At 48.1% G+C, this 20,588-nt stretch overlaps 1 protein-coding gene across 1 annotated transcript; it reads right to left on the bottom strand.

Annotated features, from left to right (window-relative positions):
* Positions 1 to 349: 349 nt before the first annotated feature.
* Positions 350 to 19,995, bottom strand: IL10RB (interleukin 10 receptor subunit beta). The gene is made up of 7 exons (XM_039857941.1): positions 19,838 to 19,995; positions 18,412 to 18,535; positions 14,879 to 15,036; positions 11,627 to 11,793; positions 8,108 to 8,255; positions 4,871 to 5,031; positions 350 to 1,037 (listed from the first exon to the last, which is right to left on the bottom strand). The coding sequence occupies exons 1-7, from the start codon at positions 19,884 to 19,886 to the stop codon at positions 861 to 863; spliced, it is 984 nt and encodes a 327-aa protein (XP_039713875.1). The 5' UTR covers positions 19,887 to 19,995; the 3' UTR covers positions 350 to 860.
* Positions 19,996 to 20,588: the final 593 nt, after the last annotated feature.

Below are 20,588 nucleotides of genomic sequence, written 5' to 3'. Positions count from 1 at the left end.
GCGAGATGATGTCTTACGTAAGTACCTACGATGTGCAGGCACTGGCATAGGTGTTTTTATGGAGTATCATTAATTCTTAGGTCTTTCTGTCCCCACATCCAGGCGAGGAAACTGAATGGTCGCAGGCTAGTAAGTGTCTGAGGTGAAGCTCAAGGCCCAGGGCCCTTCTAGTCTTTGACCTTCTTACACTGGGAGCTCCCAGATGCTTTAGGCCCTCTTCCCTGGCACAGTTCCTGACTGACAGCAAACAGGGACGAAGGAATACCTGTTGCATGAATGGACGTAAAAATGCCACGTGAGCGCCTCATTCAGTATCTGACAATTCTGCAAATACAGCATTATGAACACATACAGGTTAAAACTTTATTTAATAGAGTACTAGCACTATATAAAACAGGTACAGGTAGAAAAATAAAACGCAGCTGAAGTATCCGAGAATCCCGAAAGTTTGCACTCTGTGTAGTGTTTCCCGATGAATTTTTGGTTGAGTTTGCTTTTTGGATCAGTCTATTGGTAGTCTGGTCAGATTTTACAGCATTTGGTTTTATTCATCACGTTAAATAGTTTTATTTTTCACATTAAAACTTATTCTTTATATTAGTGAACATAAGAGGATGAAAATTATACCCTCAGTGGCCAACTAGTTTTTAATCATTAAAGTCTTTATAAAGAGGCAAATTCCCAAGGTGGAGTATTTTTGCCAAGCGAGTCTTTAAAATCTAGCTCTTTGGTTGTTTAGATGTCAACCGGGGCTTGCTCAGGTGGTCTCGGCCCTTGTTTTGGCTCTGATCACCCTCAGAGGCAGCCGTGAGAAGAGCGGGGTCGCTGTACCCAGCAGAGTGTGCCCCGCTCCTCAGAAGCTAGCTGGAGAGCAAGCCCTGCCCAGCTGGGGTCCTGAGGCTGCAGCTGTCCCCAGGATTCTGCTTGCTGCTTTCAGAGACTTCTGTGACGACACTCAGTTTGTCAAAAACGTCGTTCTCATCAGACAGGGGGAAGGAGAAAAACAGAAGCCTGCTGTGATGCGGGTGGCCCAAAAACTGCAGGAGGAAAAAAACAAAGTGCATGATCAAGTTTTCCCTTTTTTTGTTTTTTTTTTCCTGGGCTTACAAAGATTTTATATACAACTCGTGGCTGGAAAATGCTGTTTAAAAAAAAAAAAAATGACAATAATAGTATGAGAATTCCTAAAAAATTAGAAGTAGAATGACCATATGATCTGGCAATTCCATTTCTGGGTGTTTACCTAGAAGAACGGAGGAGAGCAGGCTCTCGATGAGACATGTGGACACCCGTGTCCACTGAAGCATTAGCCACAAGAACCAAAAGGTGGAAACAACCCATGTGTCCACCGATGGATGAAGGGGTAAACGAAGTGTTGTCTATGCGTACAACTGTTCAGTCTTAAAAAGGAAAGAGATTCTGACACACGCTGGATGAACCCGGAAGACATTACGCTAAATGAAATAAGCTAGACACCAAAGGACAAATACTGTTACGATTCCACTTCTATGAGCGACCTAAAATAGTCACATTCATAGACGGAAAGTAGAATAGTGGTCGCCGGGGGTTGTGGGGAGCGGGAAACGGGGAGTTATTGTTTAGTGAGTACAGAGTTTCTGTTTGGGATGATGAGAAAGGTCTGGAGATGGGTGACGGTGATGATTATACAACAGTGTGAATGTGCTTAATGCCACAGAACTGTAAACTGAAAATGGTCCAATTTTGTTACGTATGTTTTACCGCAATTCTAAAAAAAGCAACAACAAATCCACACCTCATTTTCTAAGTGGCTGCAGGTCAACTGGGAGGGAGATTTTTAGGCCGATCACGTCACTAGTCTTTCCTGTCTGACTAGTCTCTTGGATGGTGAAACCAGAAGCAAAAATCGCAGGTGAACGGTTTTGCTTCCTCTTGGTTCTTCTCCATGAGCAAAACACCTTCTACCCCTTTGTTTTTCCTGCCGAAGATGTGGCTTCTAAAATTTCACCTGTGAAGATTTCTTGGCTCGTTCTGGGGCTGCAGTCTTGCTGGCACTCTTGTTAGAAGGTTCTAGCTGCTCTGAAACATGCGCCTCGGGCCACTTGTCCCAGATCCCCATTCAAGGTCAAGGCGCTTATTCCCCAGCCTCCAGGAGCACTGGCGCTTAGAACGGCTCACAGCTGAGTCCCTTTCCGGAAGTTGCCCTTCTTGAAAGGAAGTTGTCTCGGGCAGGGGTACGTGTCCTTCCAGGGGGCAGCCTGTGTCAGGGGACTGGCTGGTGTGGGGACAAGGTCTGACATCTGCTCTTATGGCCATATGTTAACAGGACCAGAAGAGCAAGATGTGACAAGGCCTTGTTAAGACGCACACACTTCAGAGGGTGGGGAACTGACCCGGTGAAGATTCAGGGAACTGACACATCAGTAGTTTTAGGGGTCCCGTGGAGGAGGGCATGCTGGGATATCCTCTCCAGAGTAAAGGACCGATTGATTGTGGTGCCTCACCCATGCCACAGACTGCTAAGGAGGAAGCACTATGCTAGGGGGGTGTCTTCGGGTTCTGGAGGCCGCATGTTCCACGCCTAGGAATACGCCGCCGGTGCGTTTGCAGAGCGACGCAAAAGGCTGTCCCCACTTCCCCACGAGGGGGTCCCGAGCAGCAAAGGGCCCCGCAGAAGATGGCATGGGCTGTGAAGCAAACTGCCCTAGTCCCAGAGTATGAAGACTTGGCATGATCTACCAACGACAACACAGCGATTGAACCTGTGTGACCTGGCAGATCCTTCATGGGTCTGCGGTGGGAAAAGACACTGGGTAGAGTTTGAGGCAAATCCCAAGAGGGGCATCACCACACCCATGGTGATAGTCCCGGGCCAGGCCGGGCTGCCCACAGTGGAGAAGTAGACCCTACGTTGAAAACGGATCCCGGAGGACTATGAGGACCTGGTAGAGACAGGGCCTCTGGTCACCGGACACCATGTGGCCATGCTACGTAGAAACGATTATCACGAAGCCCGTCAGGCCCACCAGGTGTTAAAAGGGGGTCAGAGGGCTCACGTGCAGGTGGCCCGGCTTCCTGTGCCATCTACCCCCGCTGCATCGGCATGTCTGCCTCTGCTCACGCCATGATCATGTAGGGACGGCCTCTGCTCACGCCATGATCATGTTACGACCAGCTGAAGACAGAGGAAAAGGCCAAGCGTGGTCCACAGGGAGGTGCCGAAACGTCTCAGCGGGTTTCCTTTTATGCCCAGCAGGAGTGTCCTTTTAGTATCCAAAATCGTATTTGGGGGATGGGGAGTAGGAGAAGGATGTAGTCGTTAAAAGTCGCAGGTGATTTTTTAGCAAGTTTTTGGAATATCTACTTTCCAAAGTCATTTTATATAAGTTCACTACACGAAAGTTAGAAATTATTTAAAAATATGTAAAAGAAGCCAAAAGTCCTCTATTAATCCCACCCACCACGGAGCGGGGAGGAGGTGGCGGGAGGCGTGGCCCTGTGCGCAGCAGGCCCAGTGACCCGCCTGGTGCTCCCTGGCTGTGCAATTTTAGGGTCTGTGCATTTAGAGCAGGGGTCAGCAAACCATGGCCCATGGGCCAGATTCAGGCCCCATGAGTTAAGAATGGTTTCAGAGTTTTAAATGACTACATTTAAGTGGTTATAGAAGTATCAGCATAATATCTCAATTTGGCCTCTTGGCCTGCAAAGCCTAAAATATTTGCTATTTGGCCCATTAACAAAATCTTTGCTGACCTCTGGTCGGGAGGGTTCCCAGAGGGGACAAAGTAGGGGCCCCATGAGACTTGAAGCTATGGCGACCACCTCCTCAAGCCAAGCCCCTCGCGCCAAGAAAGGAATAGAGTGACCGCACTGGTCGTCGGGAGAAAAGGCTGCTGTTATGTAACGGTGGGCCCTCGACGTCCCCGGGCGTCTCGTGGTGTACCCCGCCAATTGTGAGTGCAGCAGCCATCGCAGAGCCGAGGTGACCCAATGGGGTCAGCAGCCCACGTCAGCAGCGGCTAGTCAAGGGAGAGGGGACTGTAGAAGGGACAGCAGAGCAGCGAGACCACGAGTGTGTCTCGTGCTCCTGAGACCAACTGCTGCGGTGGGGGTGGAACCTGTCCCGCTCAACTTCCTGTGACTGCACCCCGGCTCAGCCTCTCTGCTCTCACGGTCCTGCTGCCCCGCACCCTGAGAGGTGTCATTCCCCAGGGCACTCCCCACTAATGCAAATCTCCATCTTCGTGTCTGTGTCCTGGGCAGTGAGGCCACAGAGAAGCCCTCTCACGGCTGCGCTTGGCGAGCTTTCATTTTGAAGCGTGTCCGCCCAGACTTCCACTTCCGGGGGCCTCCGCAGTCAGACGGTCTCCACCTGGACACAGCCTTTCCTGTTTCCTGGCCCTTTGAACACAGCTTTCCTCAAGTCTGGGACACACATCCCATAATAGCAATCACTCTCAGGTATCCCCCCTGAGATATAACTGAAAACATACTTGTTCCCCCGTCTCACCCTCCCCCTGGCTGCTTCCTGGCACTTGGGGTAGCGTTTCCTCTTTCTCAGGCTTTCCCCTCTGAGTTCTGCTTTTTCTCTTCCTGTCCCAGAGCCACTGTCACCTTTGCTCCCTGAGGAGCTGGTGCTTTAGAGAAGGAAGGTCGGGGAGGGAACAGTGTCCAGGTTGGAGGGAGAGCTTCTGGAACGAACCTCCACTTCCTCTGTTAGGGCTCTTCTGTGACCACAGACATCTCTGAAATGGCACCAGGGAACAGACGGGGATGCAAGACATGGGTCGTTCCAAGAAAACATGCTGGTCTGAACTAGGCGGCCCTGAGAAGGGACAACTGCTTCCAACCCGGATTTGCGACCCGCAGCGGGCCGCGCCCCGCCGCTTACCTCTTTCAGGTGCTGTGGAAGTTTGTTCCCATGGGCGAAGGCGTACTTGGTCTTCTTGTAAATGCACCACATCAGGGCGAAGCAGCCAAGGAGGAGCAGGCAGGCCACGCACACCGAGGCTGTGAGGATGATGGCCACGACGATCCACGAGGGGGCTGTTTCTGCAGGGAGGAGGGGGCGTGTTACCGTCTGGTCACACACAGACTGGGTGGCAGTGACCCTCACGCTATTTTTGCCACCGCGACCCCATGGCGGTCCCTGAAAACGGGGCCCACACGTTCATCTCAGAAGGCGTAAGGGAACACAGCGGCTCTCTGAGTAGAGGGGGCCAGAGGTGCTCAACCAGTGTCAGCCCTTTCCTAGCTTCTCCCAAGTTTGGTTTCCAGCATGATGGCTGGTACACACAAAAAGGAACAGGAAGCAAGAACTCTGATCCACTTTCCCTACTCACAGGGTAGCAAGGGGCCTCCTGTTCCGCATATACCTCCTCCGCCTGGGAGCAGAACACGGGGTCCCCCGGGTCCCAGGGCCTCGGTTCAACACATGCTCCAAAGCGTTTTGTGCTGAGAACCGCTAAAGCTCTCAGCACACATGACTCCATCCACACCTGCACTCAGAGACCCCAACTCCAGCGTGGCTTCTAGCAGCCTTAGGCCATGGTGCCGGTTTTCAATAGGTCGTACTTTTATAAAACTTTTGCGTTTTGTCACTTAACAGGTGATCATTTATAGTCACAGAATATTAGAAAAGTTTTCTTTTTTGGTCCAATTGTATGCCTCATGCCATGTTTCATGGTATGAACCTTTAGGAATACTTAACGATGTGATTTTCATAATATTGTTATCAATAACACTAATAATATCTAACATGTACTAAGGGATCACTCTCTGCCGGGTACCCTCTGAGTCCTCCCAACCCCTACGCACGGTGGCAACACTTCATTCCACCCACTCTGCAGAAGAGGCAGCTGAGGCACAGCATGGTTCAGGACTTGGCCCATGTCACACGTTATGCTGGGCTTCATGGCAGGGAAGGGCAGGACGCAGGGACAATAGGGTTTGGGAAAGCAGACAGCAAGTGTTTAGAGGAAAGGATGGGTCTGAGGCGAAGGATCCTAGCGATTCAAGTCGAATGCGGGTGGGGGAGGGATGACTCCCAAGGTACAGAATTCTGGTTCAAGCACACATGATTCACGAGAGGAATAACATAAGAAAAAACGTAGAGAGGGTCTGTGAAAATAACTTGTGGCACACAAAAGGCAGGACTTTTTGTTATTTAAAGGTGCTGTTGAGAGGCTCAGCCAGCTCAGACCATGGAAGGAGGTACACTGACAGCTTCACACAGCCACTGACCCCTACAGAGGACCCAGGGGCTACAGAAAAAGAGTGATAAGAGAATTTCTCTTCAGAGAGACAGCAAGACTTTTTAGCTTCTATGTGGCTCTGCAGTCCTGAGAAAACTGACCAATATAATTACAGAGTAGCCCTGGATGACAACACAGAGACACAGACCTGGAAGAGGCGAAAGAATCCTCGATTTGGGCAAATAATGTGTGCATTTACAAAAGAGGAGGAAAAAAAAATTCAGGAAACTACAGCCCAGGAAGCTTGATGCTGATCTCCAGAAAAAATATAAACGTTCCGGAATGCATAATTACGTGGTTAATTACATACCCTTAAAAAAGATAAGGATGATAACTAAAAATGATAACGACATTAGGGCACCGACACGAAATTAACTCCAAGTGGCTGCCTTTCCTTTTTTAGGCCAGGTTCCTTGTTGATACATCGTGATCTTACGGGCTAGTTTTTCCCAAGCCGTGTGTGCTCCTTAGAATGCGAATCCTCCACAAAGGTGTTCGAAGATGAAATACGCTAAAAACTCTAACGTACAGGGCAACTTTGCAGAGGTGGAAACACAATATGTCGTCATTTTCAGCTGGGCTCTTACTCTGAGATGCTGGATGCTCACGGGACTCAGCTGGGGCAAGGCAGCACCTTGGCGCCAGGTGTCGATTTCGGCTGATATTTGCCAAGGTCGCTCACAAGGACTTTGTCGACAGTAAAATGAAACAGCTTACGTGACAGTACACTATATTCAGAAGGACTGGTGGCCAGGGAGCACGTGGGTAAGCAGCGTAAAGGAAGGGGTGTTTTGGAACACACCGACGGTTTAAACAACAAGCTGGTAAGGATCTTGAAGCTCTTCCCTTGCCGATCAGATGAGACAGTAAAACTGGGCGAGAAATATGTTCAATGACAAAAACCAACATTCAAAGAGAGTGTGATAAGCCGGAATTGTGAATCGAAGCAAATGCAGCACCGTGGATTCCTTAGACCTGCTCGGAGACACGGAGCGGGGAAAGCTCTGCTCTCTCTCCGGAGGGAGTTCTGGATGACTTTCCTCTGTATTTCTCTGGCCCCGTGGCTCCACGCCTCACGCCCAGGAGGGCCTCGCCTCAGTGAATGAAAACGGCCAAAAGTGGACCTGCATGTATTCATCCTTCCACGATCTGAGCTGGTTGAGCCTCTCGACAGTGTCTTTAAATAATAAAAAGGCCTGTTGTTTGTGTGCAGACATCTAGGCCACGGGCTTTATTGCCTTGGATGCGACTGCAATGCGTCTGAAATGATCAGTCTCCAGGCCCACTGGTATCCTCCTCCCTCTCTCTCTCTTTTCTTCCTTCCCTTCCTCCCTCTCGGTTTTTTCTTAAGAAACACCGAGTGCGGCAGCACTCAGCTAGACGCTGCGACCCTTCGCATGCGGAGGACCGTGTCGAGGGGCCTGGCACTGTATTTTACGATGGACTCTGAAACAAGTAGGGTTCGCTGAGGAGCGATAGGATTTCTAAATGCTCCTTTCCTGTCACGTGCCTGAGGGGCTGGAGAAGGAAAGCCTTCTTTTGTGGGCTGTGACAGGCCTTGACCTTTGCTCGGTGGTCTTGGGAGGGCTGATGAGACTTGCGTTAGGGAGCACAGAATGAGCGCAGCGGGGGTGGGGGCACGGAGGCGGACCTCCGTGCTCCTGGCGGAAGTTTCCATCAATCCCTTCGGTCTCAGACTGAACGTGCCCCCCGACAAGGTGCTCTCTCATTAGTTGGGGCTGACCTGGGAGGGAGTCTGAGCTGGGCACGCTGAGGTCTGCGGAGCCTCCCCACCCTTGTACCCGGTGGGGTCTATAAACCTGTTTAGGATGCTCGAAGGAGGAGGATTACAAACGGTACATCTCGAGACTCACCGTCATTGACGGTTTGCTCACAGATGGGCTCACTCCATTCCCCGGTTTTGTTCCGATCGGGAAGAAATCCTTGAACTTGAACGCAATAAGTCGTCCACGGCTCGAGATTTCTGAGGACCTCGAAGTCATACTGACAAGTAACTAGAATCTAGTAATGAAGATAAAAATAAGATCATGCCTCAGCAGGGAAGGGACACCATCTCCCCCCCTGCCCCCATACGCTTATGAGTATAATCTTTACTCCAGGCTCAAAATAGGAAGACAAAGGAATCAGACGCATCTCCCAGTTCATTTCAGGGGTCCCATGCTAAGGGACAGGGCCAGAGCTGACTGTGATCCTGACAAACGATCTCATTTCTTCAATTCTCTAGTTTAGATGACATAAAAACCATTCCACTTCATTTTTTAAAAAAGATGAACTATATGGGTTGAACCGTGTCCCCCTCAAAATTTATATGTAGAAGTCGAACCCCTAGTACCTTAGAGAGTGATTTTAGTTGAAGATCGGGTCTTTACAGAGATAAGCAAGTTAAAATGAGGTCATCAGGGTCAGCCCTGATCCAGCATGACTGGTGTCCTTATAAGAAGAGAAAGTCTGGACAAAGACTTGCACACAAGAACAATGCCATGTAAAGATGTAGGCAGAGATCGGGGTGATGCTTCTACGAGCCAAGGAACCGAAGAAGGCCAGCAACCACAAGCTGAGGGAGAAGTCTGGAACAGATCAACCCTCACAGCCTCAGAAGGAACCAACCCCACCCTCACCGTGATCTCCGACCTCGGCCTCCAGAACCGTGTGATAATACGTTCTGTTGTTTAAGTCACCCAGCTTGTGGTACTTGGTTACAGTGGCCCGAGCTGACTAATACACTGGTAATCTACAGTAAGACTCAATGCGCTTTTCTTTCTAAGTCAAGAGAACGCTGCTGACTCTGGCTGCCCAGCGATCTCTTCTCAATCACTTTACCACCTGTGCACCTGGGGTGCCCCCAGTGGCCCACCTCACCTTGAGGGCACACACCACAGCCGGCCTCTGGTGGGGGCATCCCGGACTCATCTTAGTTTAATATGAATATAAGATATCATAATTGATGATATATTCTTGAAGTTGAGCATGCAAAATAGTTTCCAGCAAAATAAAAGGAATTAGGAGTTTATACTACTTGTATTTCCATCATAGTTATAATGTCCTTAGAGAAGGGTCCTATTTGTTACAGGAATAGGAACATCAATAGAAAGTGAGCACGGACTTTTTACTTTAGTAATCGGTCATTTTTCTTTTGGGGTTGAGTCTGTTGACATCTTGTCTATATTCTTTCATTGTATGAGAAAATAAATTCAACGAGGGCAAGAAATGGATTAATACCAACTGAATATATGAACAGTATGGCATACCTTCTTATAATTAAAAACAAAAATAACACCAAAAAATCCTGGCTTTCATCTCTAGAAATCCAATACCTCTAAAACCTGAACATGCTCTTTCTTCAAAGACTAAACTCAGAGGCTGACCTATAAGTAGCAGGCAGGGAAAACAGTAGCCCAGATGTGACGGGACCTGCTCTAGGGCTCTCTGATTGCTTTCTCCAGCCTTCCTGCACTCTGGGCAACTTCCGGTTTCGCTTTCTAAAAGACAACCATATTGTCTGGCTCCTTTTGGCTGTTACAGCAGAATACCGCCGGCTTGGTGGCTTATACGCAACCTTTCTCTCTCACAGGAGTGGAGGTTAGAAGTCCAAGATCACGATATCGGCAGACCTGGTGTTTGGTGAGGGCCCACTTTCTGATTCATCGAGGGCCCTCTTTTCACTGAGGCCTCACCTGGCCGAAGGAGTGAAGAAGCTCTCCGGGGTCTCTTTTGTAAAGGCAGGAATTGCATTCACGAGGGCTCCACCCTCATGACCTAATCACCTTCCAAAGGCCCCACCTCCTAATACCATCGCATTAGGGATTAGGTTTCAACATATGAATTTGGGGTGGGGGACACAAACATTCAGTCTCTAGCACATATAAACTGGTCACGGTGACGTTGCAGTGAAGAACTGGGGAGCAGACAGCCTTTCCAACGCTCAGCTTGTCGCACCAAAGGCTTTCCACACCACAGGCTGAGTGACGGGACAAATGTGTAACTGGATGCCTATTTTGTGGGCACATTCTAGATAAGGAACTAAAGGTAAACTGGGTTTTGCATTTCATGCTTGGTGCAGGAGGCACTCAGGCATGGGAACTATGGAATCCGATCTTTAAATTGAAGTATGCTGCTAACTCCTTGAGTGGGTCAGTCTCGTCTGATTTTTGCATTCCATAGCTTAGCAGAGACACCTGCATTTGATAAGTGACCATAAAACACATTATTCTGTATTGCTTTCTAGGTGCACATCTCCTGGGGTCTTGACTATAAGCAAAATCATCTATTCTGTGAAGAAGGCAGATCTCTTACGCCATTTAATAGAGCATTTTCTGGAGGAAAAGTTAACTTTAGATATTTTTGGACTATGCAGTAAGTACATATATATTTAATTACGTCATTCTTAAGACAATATTCGTGGGTGACCCTTTCTTCCCAAGCTCTTGAGAATTAAGTGATAAAATCAATATTTAATGTAGAGGAGATAACACGTATGTAACTTATTACACATACGTAAGTCAGTTCAGGACCACAAATGGCATTCAGTTGGGAAGCACTAAGTATAAGAACAAAGCCTGACCGCGGATGAATGAAAATAACCTTAACATGTCTACATTAGGGGATGGGAACCTGGTGTATTGACCATATACACTGGTCAGGCAATGGGACAAGTTTATTCTTTTCATTATGTTACTAAATTCCCTAACAATCCTATGAAATGGGTTATTATCCCCACCTTGTTAATGAAGTGAGTTATTATTCCTATTTTGCAGACATGAGGAAGCCGAGGTCAAGAATGGGTCACACGGTAGCAGGGGCGACATTCCGACCAGGTCTTTCTACTCCTAGCCCTTGTTTTTAAAGGAACTGTCCCCTGAAAAGGAGAGCAATGGAGAAAAGTGGGCTCAAACAGGTAAAATCTGACACTGTTCATCCAGCGTCCAGGGTGGGGCTGCCTGACCACGAGCCTGACTGTCCTGTGGTGTATGTGTGGCACAGGGTTCGTGCCATGAAACAGTTGTCACTCAGCTGATCATGCGATTCAGCTGACTGTAAGTTCCGCCAGCCAACTGCTGAGTCAGCTCTGCCTTCTTCTGCAACTTCCCTTTGGAGAAAGAAAGGCCCACTCTTAACTGCGCAAGCACCCTGAAAGTCTGCTCTGTGAATTTCCCTCCAGTGTGAGCTGGAGATGCTGCTCACCCCTCAGGCTGGGAACTCGCTCGCTCAGAGGACCAGGCCTTAGAGCCTCTGGACTTTGAGGCGTTGCCACCTTGCAAGACCCTGACTAGATGGCCTCCTGTCCTCCTCTCTCCACTGCAATGGCCTCAGACCAACACTGAGCAAAGAACAGGGAGCCCGTACCTGAGATACACACGATTTTCCAGGCTTACCTTTTCATCAGAGCCGTTCTTCCAATATTGCACATTATAAGCCCATGAGTTATAAATATTCTTCATGGTCCATGTTTCATGTTCCTTCTCAATTTTGGGGGCTAAGAAACGTATATGTAAAGAATTAGCAAGCGCTTCTACTTGCATTCCAGGAGGTCCGATAATGGCTACGTATGAGAACAAAACAAAATGACAATCAAAAACCGCATTTTAAAAACATCGACGTTTATTTTTCATAACTGTGCCGACCGGAGGGTCTACTGAGGTAACCTGACAATATTATCACTGTGGATTTGCTCGACATGGATAAGTAAGGAGGCTACTTGGAGTCTGTTTTTAAAAATAATAAATCTGATAATTTTTGCTTTTATTAATCATTTTAGTCCATTTATATTTATTGTGATTTCTCATATATTTGAAATTATTCTAAGTACATTATTTTGTGTTTTCTGTAAAGGCTGCTTCCTCCCCGCCCCCCTCCCCCGCCCCAATCCCCCCTTTTTTGACACTCCTTTTTTTCTTTCCATTAGGCTGAATTTTCTTTATTTCCTTTACTGGGTTTTTCTATTAGTTTTAGTGTTTAACATATATAATTAACCCTATATTTTCCAACAAAGTCTGAAGCTGTTCCCTTCCAAGTGCTCCTTTACTGGATATTCAGGTGGCTGGCCCCTTCACTTCATTTGGGTCTCAGCTCAAATGCCACCTCCTCAGAGAGACTGTCTCTTAGCATCCTATGTAAAGAGCAGCTCCCATCACTTCCTGACTGGGTACCTTGCTTTGTTTTCTTGAGAGCCACAGTCACTATCTGTCATAAAATATGTCTTCCCCATTAAAATGTATGCTCCACGAGGGCAGAGATTTTTGTCTTGTTCGCTGTTGTAGCTTCAGCACTAAGAATGTTCTTGGCACATAGGAGGTGCTCAGCAGTAACTCTAGAATGAATAATAAATGAATAATAAAACCAGGCAACGGTACTATTTGAGTTATATCCTGTATTCTTTTCTGGCTACTGTTATTTTTTTTTTGGCGGGAAGGGGAGTGGGCGCTGCTAATGGGCCTGCTTCTTGCATTCTACCCTGCTTCTCATCTGCTGGTAGCTGAAAACCAAATAATAAAAAAAACTTTTAGATATTTTTGCAGAGCAAGTACATGTAGGTTCCACATGATATCTTGAAGCATTTTCCTACCATATAAACTTCAAGAGGCAAATATCCAATATAAAGTAGGTGTTTATAAGAGTGTGGACGCGGGAGCCTGGCTGTGAATCCTTGCTCGGCCACTCTTCACCTGTGTGACCTTGGGCAAAGCTGCTTAGCTGTTTTGTATCATTCTAAAGGGAACTTCCAAAATAGTCAGGACCTAGTAAATCAGTTAGCAATTACAGTAACAGAAGCCTGTATTGTGTTTTGGAGACTTGACTATTGTCAAGCTGTTTGTATTTATTCACGGTTACTTTTTCTTAGTTTTAATAAAGACACCTTTATAAAAGCTATAACGTTGATAACTTCTGACTCTGGACATAAGAGTTTTTTGCCCAAGCCTGGGCCAGAATTGGGAAAGGGCAGAAGGGCATCCTATCTGCATTCCCTACTAGGGTGGGTGAAATTGTGGGAGCCACTGGAGCCCAGAGCAGGGGGGTGGAATGAAGGTACCTCCACACGTAGAGACAATCCTTTTAATGCTTCTCTCTACAAAGCAAAATTCAAGTGCAGCCTTCCCATTGGCCAACCAATGGGAAGGCTGCACTTGAATTTTGTTAATGAGGTTCTTGTAACCCTTTATCCTCTTACTCTCTCTCGCTATACAGTGGATTAATTAGTTTTCAATTCCTGATGTTCTAATTACGTTCATCTCATGACCTCTGGTGGGCCCCTGTGACCCTCCAGATCTAATCTGGGAACACTTTTTTTTGGATGCTCACCAGCCAACCTGACCCAACGCATCTGCCATTAACTGGATCCATGCCTCCGTCCTTCGTCCTGGGCAAGCTGGCTGTCTGTACCTGGTCTTCCTGTCTCCACGCCTGCCTACAATATCTTTATTCTTCTGCCTATCCTGCCAAATTTCTTTAAGTCATAATTCCAAACTGACTTCCTCCAAAAACGTTTACTACAGTCATGCACCACATAACAATATTTTGGTCAATGACGGACCGCATGTATGACGGTGGTCTCAAAAGATTATAATGGAATTGAAAAATTCCTACGGCCTAGTGACGTCCTAGCTATCGGAATGTCATAGAGCAGTGCATTACCCATGTATTTCTGGTGATGCTGGTGTAAACAAACCTACTGAGCTGCCAGCTGTATAAGAGTCTAGCACTTATAATTATGTATAGTAGGTAAAACTTGATAACGATAACAAATGACGTTACTGGTCTATGTATTTACTAGGCTCTACATTTGACTGTTATTTTAGAGTGCACTGTTTCTATTGCTAAAAAAAATGTCACCTGTAAAACAGCGTGCCCTGTTGCACCAGCAGCAGCAGACTGCACATCTTGTGTTTACCAGGCCTTCTCACTGCATCATTTTCCCTTGGGCTTGATTTTACCTAGTGTTCTTTTTATAGATTTAGTGTGACCGAAGGGTACAGTGTTTATAAAGTCTATAGTAGTGGACAGTCATTTCCTAGCCTCCACATTCACTCAGCACTCACTCACTGAGTCACCCAGAATGCCTTCCAATCATGGTTACTTTACTGTACCTTGTCTATGTTTAGACAGACAGATTTCAGTGCTATGACTGCCTAACGATGCATACAGTAACGTGCTGTACAGGCTTGTAGCGTGGGAGCAGCAGGCTACGCCACAGGGCCTAGGGCTGTCGCAGGGCTGTCGTCTAAGCCATCTGGGTTTGTGTAAGTGTACTCTATGACGTTTGCACGACGACAGAATCACCTAAAGATGCGTTCCTCAGAATGGACCCCCGTAGGGAGGCCGCATGCAACCGTCCACTAATCATTCCAGTTCTCACAAACAGCACGGGCCCCGCTTGTTCTCACCCTCAAGGCATGAACGCGATTACATGGATATTTAATTATCTTACTGACTTTATACCTTTCCTGTCCTGTCTCTCCCATGAACTTCTGTAAGGCCACAGCCCTCTTTGTTACACATGCCTTATGCCCCTCATTCGAGGCCATCCGCCTTGGGGGCACTCAAAGAATTGCTGCTGACAGGCCAACCAATGGGATAAAACCCAAAGCGTGCAGTGACATGACAAGGAAATGGAAAATAAGGCGACTCACTGTCATCCACAGGAGAGAAGGTGACGTTCACCCAGTCTGAGTGCTCCTCTGCAAGTTCGGCCCTGACTCTCAAGGTGTGGTCGCCATACTTGGAAAGACTTGAGAAATCACATTCCGTCAGGGCAGTACTTGTGCACATATCCTGGAATCTCTTGTAACTATGAAACCAAGAAAAGAAAACTCTGAGAGTTCTAACTCCAGTCTCTCTGAGGCCGATGGGTGCTTTATTCTCCCTGCTACCAAAGGATAATGGAGGATAATGAGAGAAAAATAAAGCAGATTCTTAATCATCAATTTTGATGGAGAGTATGCAGCCTTTGTGAATATTTTCCAAATTGTGCTCCATGGGGCCTTAATGATCCTTGAGATATCTATCATGAGACATTTCAAAAATAAGCTGTTCCACGGTCAAACAATTTGGGGGCGAAAACTGGGTTGAACGTAAAGAAGTGTCTATCTCCACAAGAGAAACTTCTCAGAAACTTTCACATCCTCATGAACACATGTTGCTCCCAAAAGGGGTCAAATAGTCAACATGTTGACCAAGAAAGCTTCCTCTCTTGCTTATGTATTTCTGAGAGCAGGACACGATTTATGTAATATTAACAGACACAGATTAACCAAAATAAGTATATTATTGCCCTATACATGACTATTGTTGCGATTACTCTGGAAAAATTATAAAACGGTCTGTCGACCTCAGATCTCTAGCCCTGGAACCCATCACCGAAGAGAGGGTGGCAGAAACGTGAAGTGCAAGAAGAAAAGGGATGTTTGGGGACATCCGCCAGGTGCGGGTAACCTAACCTCACCACAGCCTGAAGAGGTAATTAGCTCCAACCTAACCCAAGAAAATCCAGGCTTTTGTCTTGCAAAAAATAAAGATTTTGTCTGATTGGTTCCTCAGTCCAAGACCTTCCTGTCTTGGTGTCGAAGCCAATTCAGCTGCCCTTCGAGGTGACAAGAAAAGTGATGGTGATAAAAATATTAAAAGCTGACACTTGTGGAGCACTTAGGTGTCAGGCTCAGTGCTAAGTGTTTTATCGGTCTTGTTTTACAGACGAGGCATAGGCATGGAGAACCTAAGAGACTTGCCCATCCGAACTCAGGTCTGTTAGACTTGAGCCCACATCTCGGGCACCACACCGCACCTCCCCACATTCTTAGCAAAGCCCAGAACAGTCTCTTGCAAAAAGGAGATAGAGATGATTGGGCTCATACTATTTTACAATCTGCTCTTCTCACTTAATATACCACAAACATTTTGCCAGTCAGTCAGCTCTTTATGGCTGCCTCACATCCCTAACATCCCGCCATCTGGAAAATCCAGGGGTTATTTCATCAGGGGGGTTTTCTCACGGGTAGCCATTTTTTCATTTAAACTAATGCAGCAACTGAGTATTTCAAAAGTAAAATAATGTTTCGCAATAACTCTTCTTTCACTAGCCCAGTTTTATCGCATTTAAAAATATTCTTCTCCTCATTATATAGGTAATATGATCCATTCCCCATATTTACATCTAATTTTTAAAAACGTTTCCATCTTAAAATCACCCATGCCCCTTCTCCGGTCACCCCTATCCACTGCACCTATATGAGAGAGTTTGTGCCATGCGATCGCTCAGGCTAAATTCTTTTTCTTTGTTGTTTTTAATTTTTTTTTTCTATTTTTATAATTCTTTGTTTTTTTTTCCCCCCCTTTTATCGCCCCCAGGCTAAATTCTAAACAAATCTTTAACAGAACCATGGAAGAGTAGCCATGGAGGACTAATCAGATTTTTCGGGTTCAAATTTCTTCCCCAAGACACATCAGCACATGCTCTTTTGTCCCTGGTACATGTCATGCTCGGTCTGTATTTCCACGCTGAGGAGACCAGGAACCCAGGCACCAACTCTGGGTTACTGGAAAGTCACTGGGAACTCTCAGCTAAAAGACAGATGCCCCAAACCAAACGTCTCTACCACAAGGCCAAAGGACAGAACAATAAAAAATAAACTACAGTAGGGAGAGACAGAGAGAGAGGAGTTCATTTTCCACAGTGAAGTCTCTAGAGCTATCAAGACTGAGTGGAAAAAAACAGAGGTAAAATTATAAAACTAATCAGTGCTAGAAAATACACTGCAGGAAAAAAATAAGTCACAGAATGACTCCTTCTTAAGTCCTTGGGACAAAACTGGAATACGGACTGTAGGTTAGGTGGTGGTATTGCATCGATGGTAAAGCTGCCAACTTTGATTACTGTGGCGATGTAAAAGGTTATCCTTGCTCTTACGAAATACACAATGAAATGCTAAGGGGCCAAGGGCACGAGGTATGAAAGAGGGAAAATGTGGTGAACCTTATCAATTGGTGAATTTGGATACAGGCTATTAGGAAGTTCTTTGTATTGTACTTGAAATTTTGAAATGTTCTGTTATCTTGGAATTATTTGAAACTAAAAAGTTTCAAACAATAAAGTAAACAAGGACTGGGATCACTTTGTAAATAATATGAATGTCTGACTACTATGCTATACACCTGAAACTAATATAAAATAATATTGAATGTCAAAAAAAAAGAAAGAAAGAAAGAAAGAAAAGGCTATCTTATTCATCTCTCTACTTCTCCAACTTCGCGGGCCTTGGATATATTTGTAAACATGAAAGCTCGATGAAAAAGAGTGTGGGATTAATAGAATCTGGAAGCCATGTTTCCTCTGGCTCCACTGAAGGAATTACCTCTGCATGTTTCTGAGTCACACTAGAAGCAGGTGGCCTCCTGCTGCTGTTCGCACCTGGCATAAAGACGCGTCACCTGCAGTCCAACCTATGGCCTATGGTGGCAGGCTGCTAAGAGAGGGCTGGCACGGAGAAAAACCAACAGGAAGGGCAGGTACTGGGAGGTCCAAGCACCACTGAGATAATTGTCTTGGGTGTCACTCAACCTTCCTTCGTAAGCTGACCTTTTCAGAGAATAGAGCGTTTAATAGCCAGTAGCTGTCTTACCTTCAATTTCAGTCAATAGCTGTGGACTGAGCACCCATTATGCAAATTACCTGTACCCCACAACATGGTGGCACACTGTTATAATCCACTGGAGGGGGTGGGTGGTGAAGATGGCATATCTCAATTGACCTGGCATATCTCAATTTTCTTTGATGGCTTCCACTTGTGTATTGCTGATTTCCGGCAATATTACTTGAATAACTGGAAATGGTGTCCACGGCAGTGTTCTCTTAAAAAACATTAATCGTGACAAACCCGATATGTTTGCTTTGTAGTGGGCTACCACTGTGGCCGATGACATCCATTCCGGATGATAAAATGTCTCTATCTACCATTGCCCCTGTGAAAGGAATCTGACCTGTTTTCAGAGGTAAGAGCTTTCACAAGAATTTCCCAGACAGAAAGAAAAAGGCCGCAGGAAGGTTCCCCATGGACTGTCATGGTCACATGAGCGACAGCAGTCAGATTTTCTCCTGTGGCCCAGCCCAGTGACCAGCCAGGGCCACCATCCTCAGGCACGTTCTTGCCAAGAGCCCCTTTCAACTCACCTTAGGTACTGAGCTGTGAAAGTCAGACCCCCTTTGGGAAAAGCAGGCGACTCCCATTGGAGAATGTTCTGAAAATTAACTGAATTCATTCTGACGTTTTCAGGAGGCGGTACCATTCCTAATGCTGTAAAAATAAAAGGAAAATGTCTGCAACGTTTTTCCTCAGAAAAGTTGCCCACGAAAATGACTGTAGCCAATACTCGGGTCTCCTGTACGGCTGGCTCCATGTCTTCAGATGGCCGTGTTGGTGAGGGAGAGACAGTCGTGTTGAGGAGTCTGGGTTTTATTTGAGCAGCCAGGAGAAAAAAACTGTTGCAGGGGTGGGGGAGAGAGTAAGAGTGAGTGGGAAAAGGTGAGGGTGACCTAGATTTGAGTGGCAGGACAAAGGTATGTGTGTGTGGGGGGGAGGGGAGCAGGGAGTGGGGGATCGATGGAGTTTAGACACATTTACAGAAGTATAAACTAGGCTTTCTGACACTTCTGATGTGGAGAAGCAGAGCTTAATTTCCATTCCTGGCTTAAGCACCTGATGCTCTGACTGGAGCTATCGGCAGGAAAAGCAAGAGACCTATTTTCACGGCATCTGGTTTGAGATGCTGGAGAGGTATGCGAGGAACGTCAGAGACTGCGGGACCAATGAGTCTGAGGCCCGGCAGACGGCTTTGGGCTAGCGATAGGAATCATTTTCAAACATTTAAATAGAAAATGTCGAACATACATAAAAAGCAGACAGACGAGTATAAAAAACCACCACTGGCCCATCCACCACCCAATTAGTGCCACTAGAGAGAGAAATGTGTCATGGGCCTGTCGCTGGTATTTCGTGCCAGGATTCCGAAGCCGATATCCTCCAAAGGGATGATGTAAGGCAGGAGAGGGCTCGGGCATGAACCTGGCCGTCAGGAGGTCTAGTGGAGGTGGCGGACCCCAGGTGGAAGCACCTGAGGTGGGGGAGGGAACCCGGGCGAGTGTCCTGGAAGCCAGGAGCGTTCATCAGAAAGGAAAGAGGGAAGGGGTCGGTCGTCTGAACGTGGACAGGCGATTTGGAGGAGGGCAGAAAAGGTTTCGCCGGATTTAGAACTCAGAAGCCACAAAGCTGTGGAGTCCAGAGGGCAGAATTCAGACGTCGGGGTGGCGAGGGGCGGGAGGGGGGGCGCTGAGGACTGAATGGGGGCCCCAGCGGCGGGCCCGGCACTCATTACTCCCAGCGTGCCTACGGGGGCCGCTCAGGGGTCCCCCCCGGGGCCGTCGCTGCCCGCTGTCGCAGGCAGGCCTTGCGGTCCGCAGTCGCACCTCGGGTCGGGGCGCGGCGCCGACGGGGGTCCGGGTCCCCGGGGCGAGCAGCCGGGCCTGGGCAGGTGCGCGGCGCACCGACGAGCGCGCGCCCCGGACCCCGCCCGTCGCCCCCTCCCCGCAGACCCCTCACCTGACACCAGGAGGCAGCTGCCCAGCCAGCTCCAGCGGTTGCGCGCCATGGCCGCGCGGGGAGCCCGGGCGGGCGCTCGAGGGGCGCGGGCCGGAGCCAGGCACACCCCCCACCCCACCGCGCGCGCTCGCTCCGCCAAGCGCCGGCCGGCGGGGCCCCGAGGCCGCTTCCGGGAACCGGCGGGGCGGGGCCGCCGCGCCCCACCCGCCCCGCCCCCGCGCCGGGGCTCCCCGCTTCCCCCCCCCGCGTCCCCCCGCGTCCCCGAGAGCCCCGCGCGAGGGCAGGTGTCGCGGGCTGGGCAGGGGGGCGGACGAGGAGCGAGAGGACCTGGCCCCTCCCTCCGCGCGAGGGGCAAACACCTAAGCGAAACAGGTTGCAAAGCTGCAAGTGCGCGCTCCGACCTGGGGGCCGCCCCCGCCGGCGCTGAAAGCATGTGCCGCGAAAGGCGCCCTCGGGTGAAGCGCCGGTGGAAACATGCGTGGTCGTGGTGTCGCTTCACACCAGTGAGAGCGGCAGCCCCAAGTTTTCTCCAGCGAACCGGCACGGCCTGCAAAAACCCTCTCTCCCCGCAAATAAACTGATTTTAAAGCACTCCAGTAGCGCGCCCAGTTTGAGAGGGTCTTCTTTATCCCCTCCCCCCAGGGGTAAACGACACAAAGCCGAGTCATTTATTTAGCAATAGCTCGTTTCCCTCACCAGGCTGCTGGGAAAGGCTTAAATTCCTCTTTTTAAACTTGCGCCGTGGTGAGGT

Source organism: Pteropus medius, unplaced genomic scaffold (genome assembly GCF_902729225.1).
Source record: "Pteropus medius unplaced genomic scaffold, Ma_sr-lr_union100, whole genome shotgun sequence".
Classification (NCBI taxonomy): domain Eukaryota; kingdom Metazoa; phylum Chordata; class Mammalia; order Chiroptera; family Pteropodidae; genus Pteropus; species Pteropus medius.
The sequence above is the reverse complement of the archived record's forward strand: the minus strand, read 5'-3'. Positions and strand labels throughout refer to the sequence as shown.

What these genes read in the sequence shown, in the direction of transcription:
- IL10RB (XM_039857941.1), bottom strand. Translation starts at nt 19,886, where the DNA reads ATGGCGCGCAACCGCTGGAGCTGGCTGGGCAGCTGCCTCCTGGTGTCA. An exon ending in CAGCTGCCTCCTGGTGTCAG is followed by an intron (nt 18,536 to 19,837) that starts GTGAGGGGTCTG and finishes TTATTTTTACAG; the next exon opens with CATTAGGAATGGTACCGCCT. An exon ending in TTCCACAGCACCTGAAAGAG is followed by an intron (nt 1,038 to 4,870) that starts GTAAGCGGCGGG and finishes TTCCTCCTGCAG; the next exon opens with TTTTTGGGCCACCCGCATCA.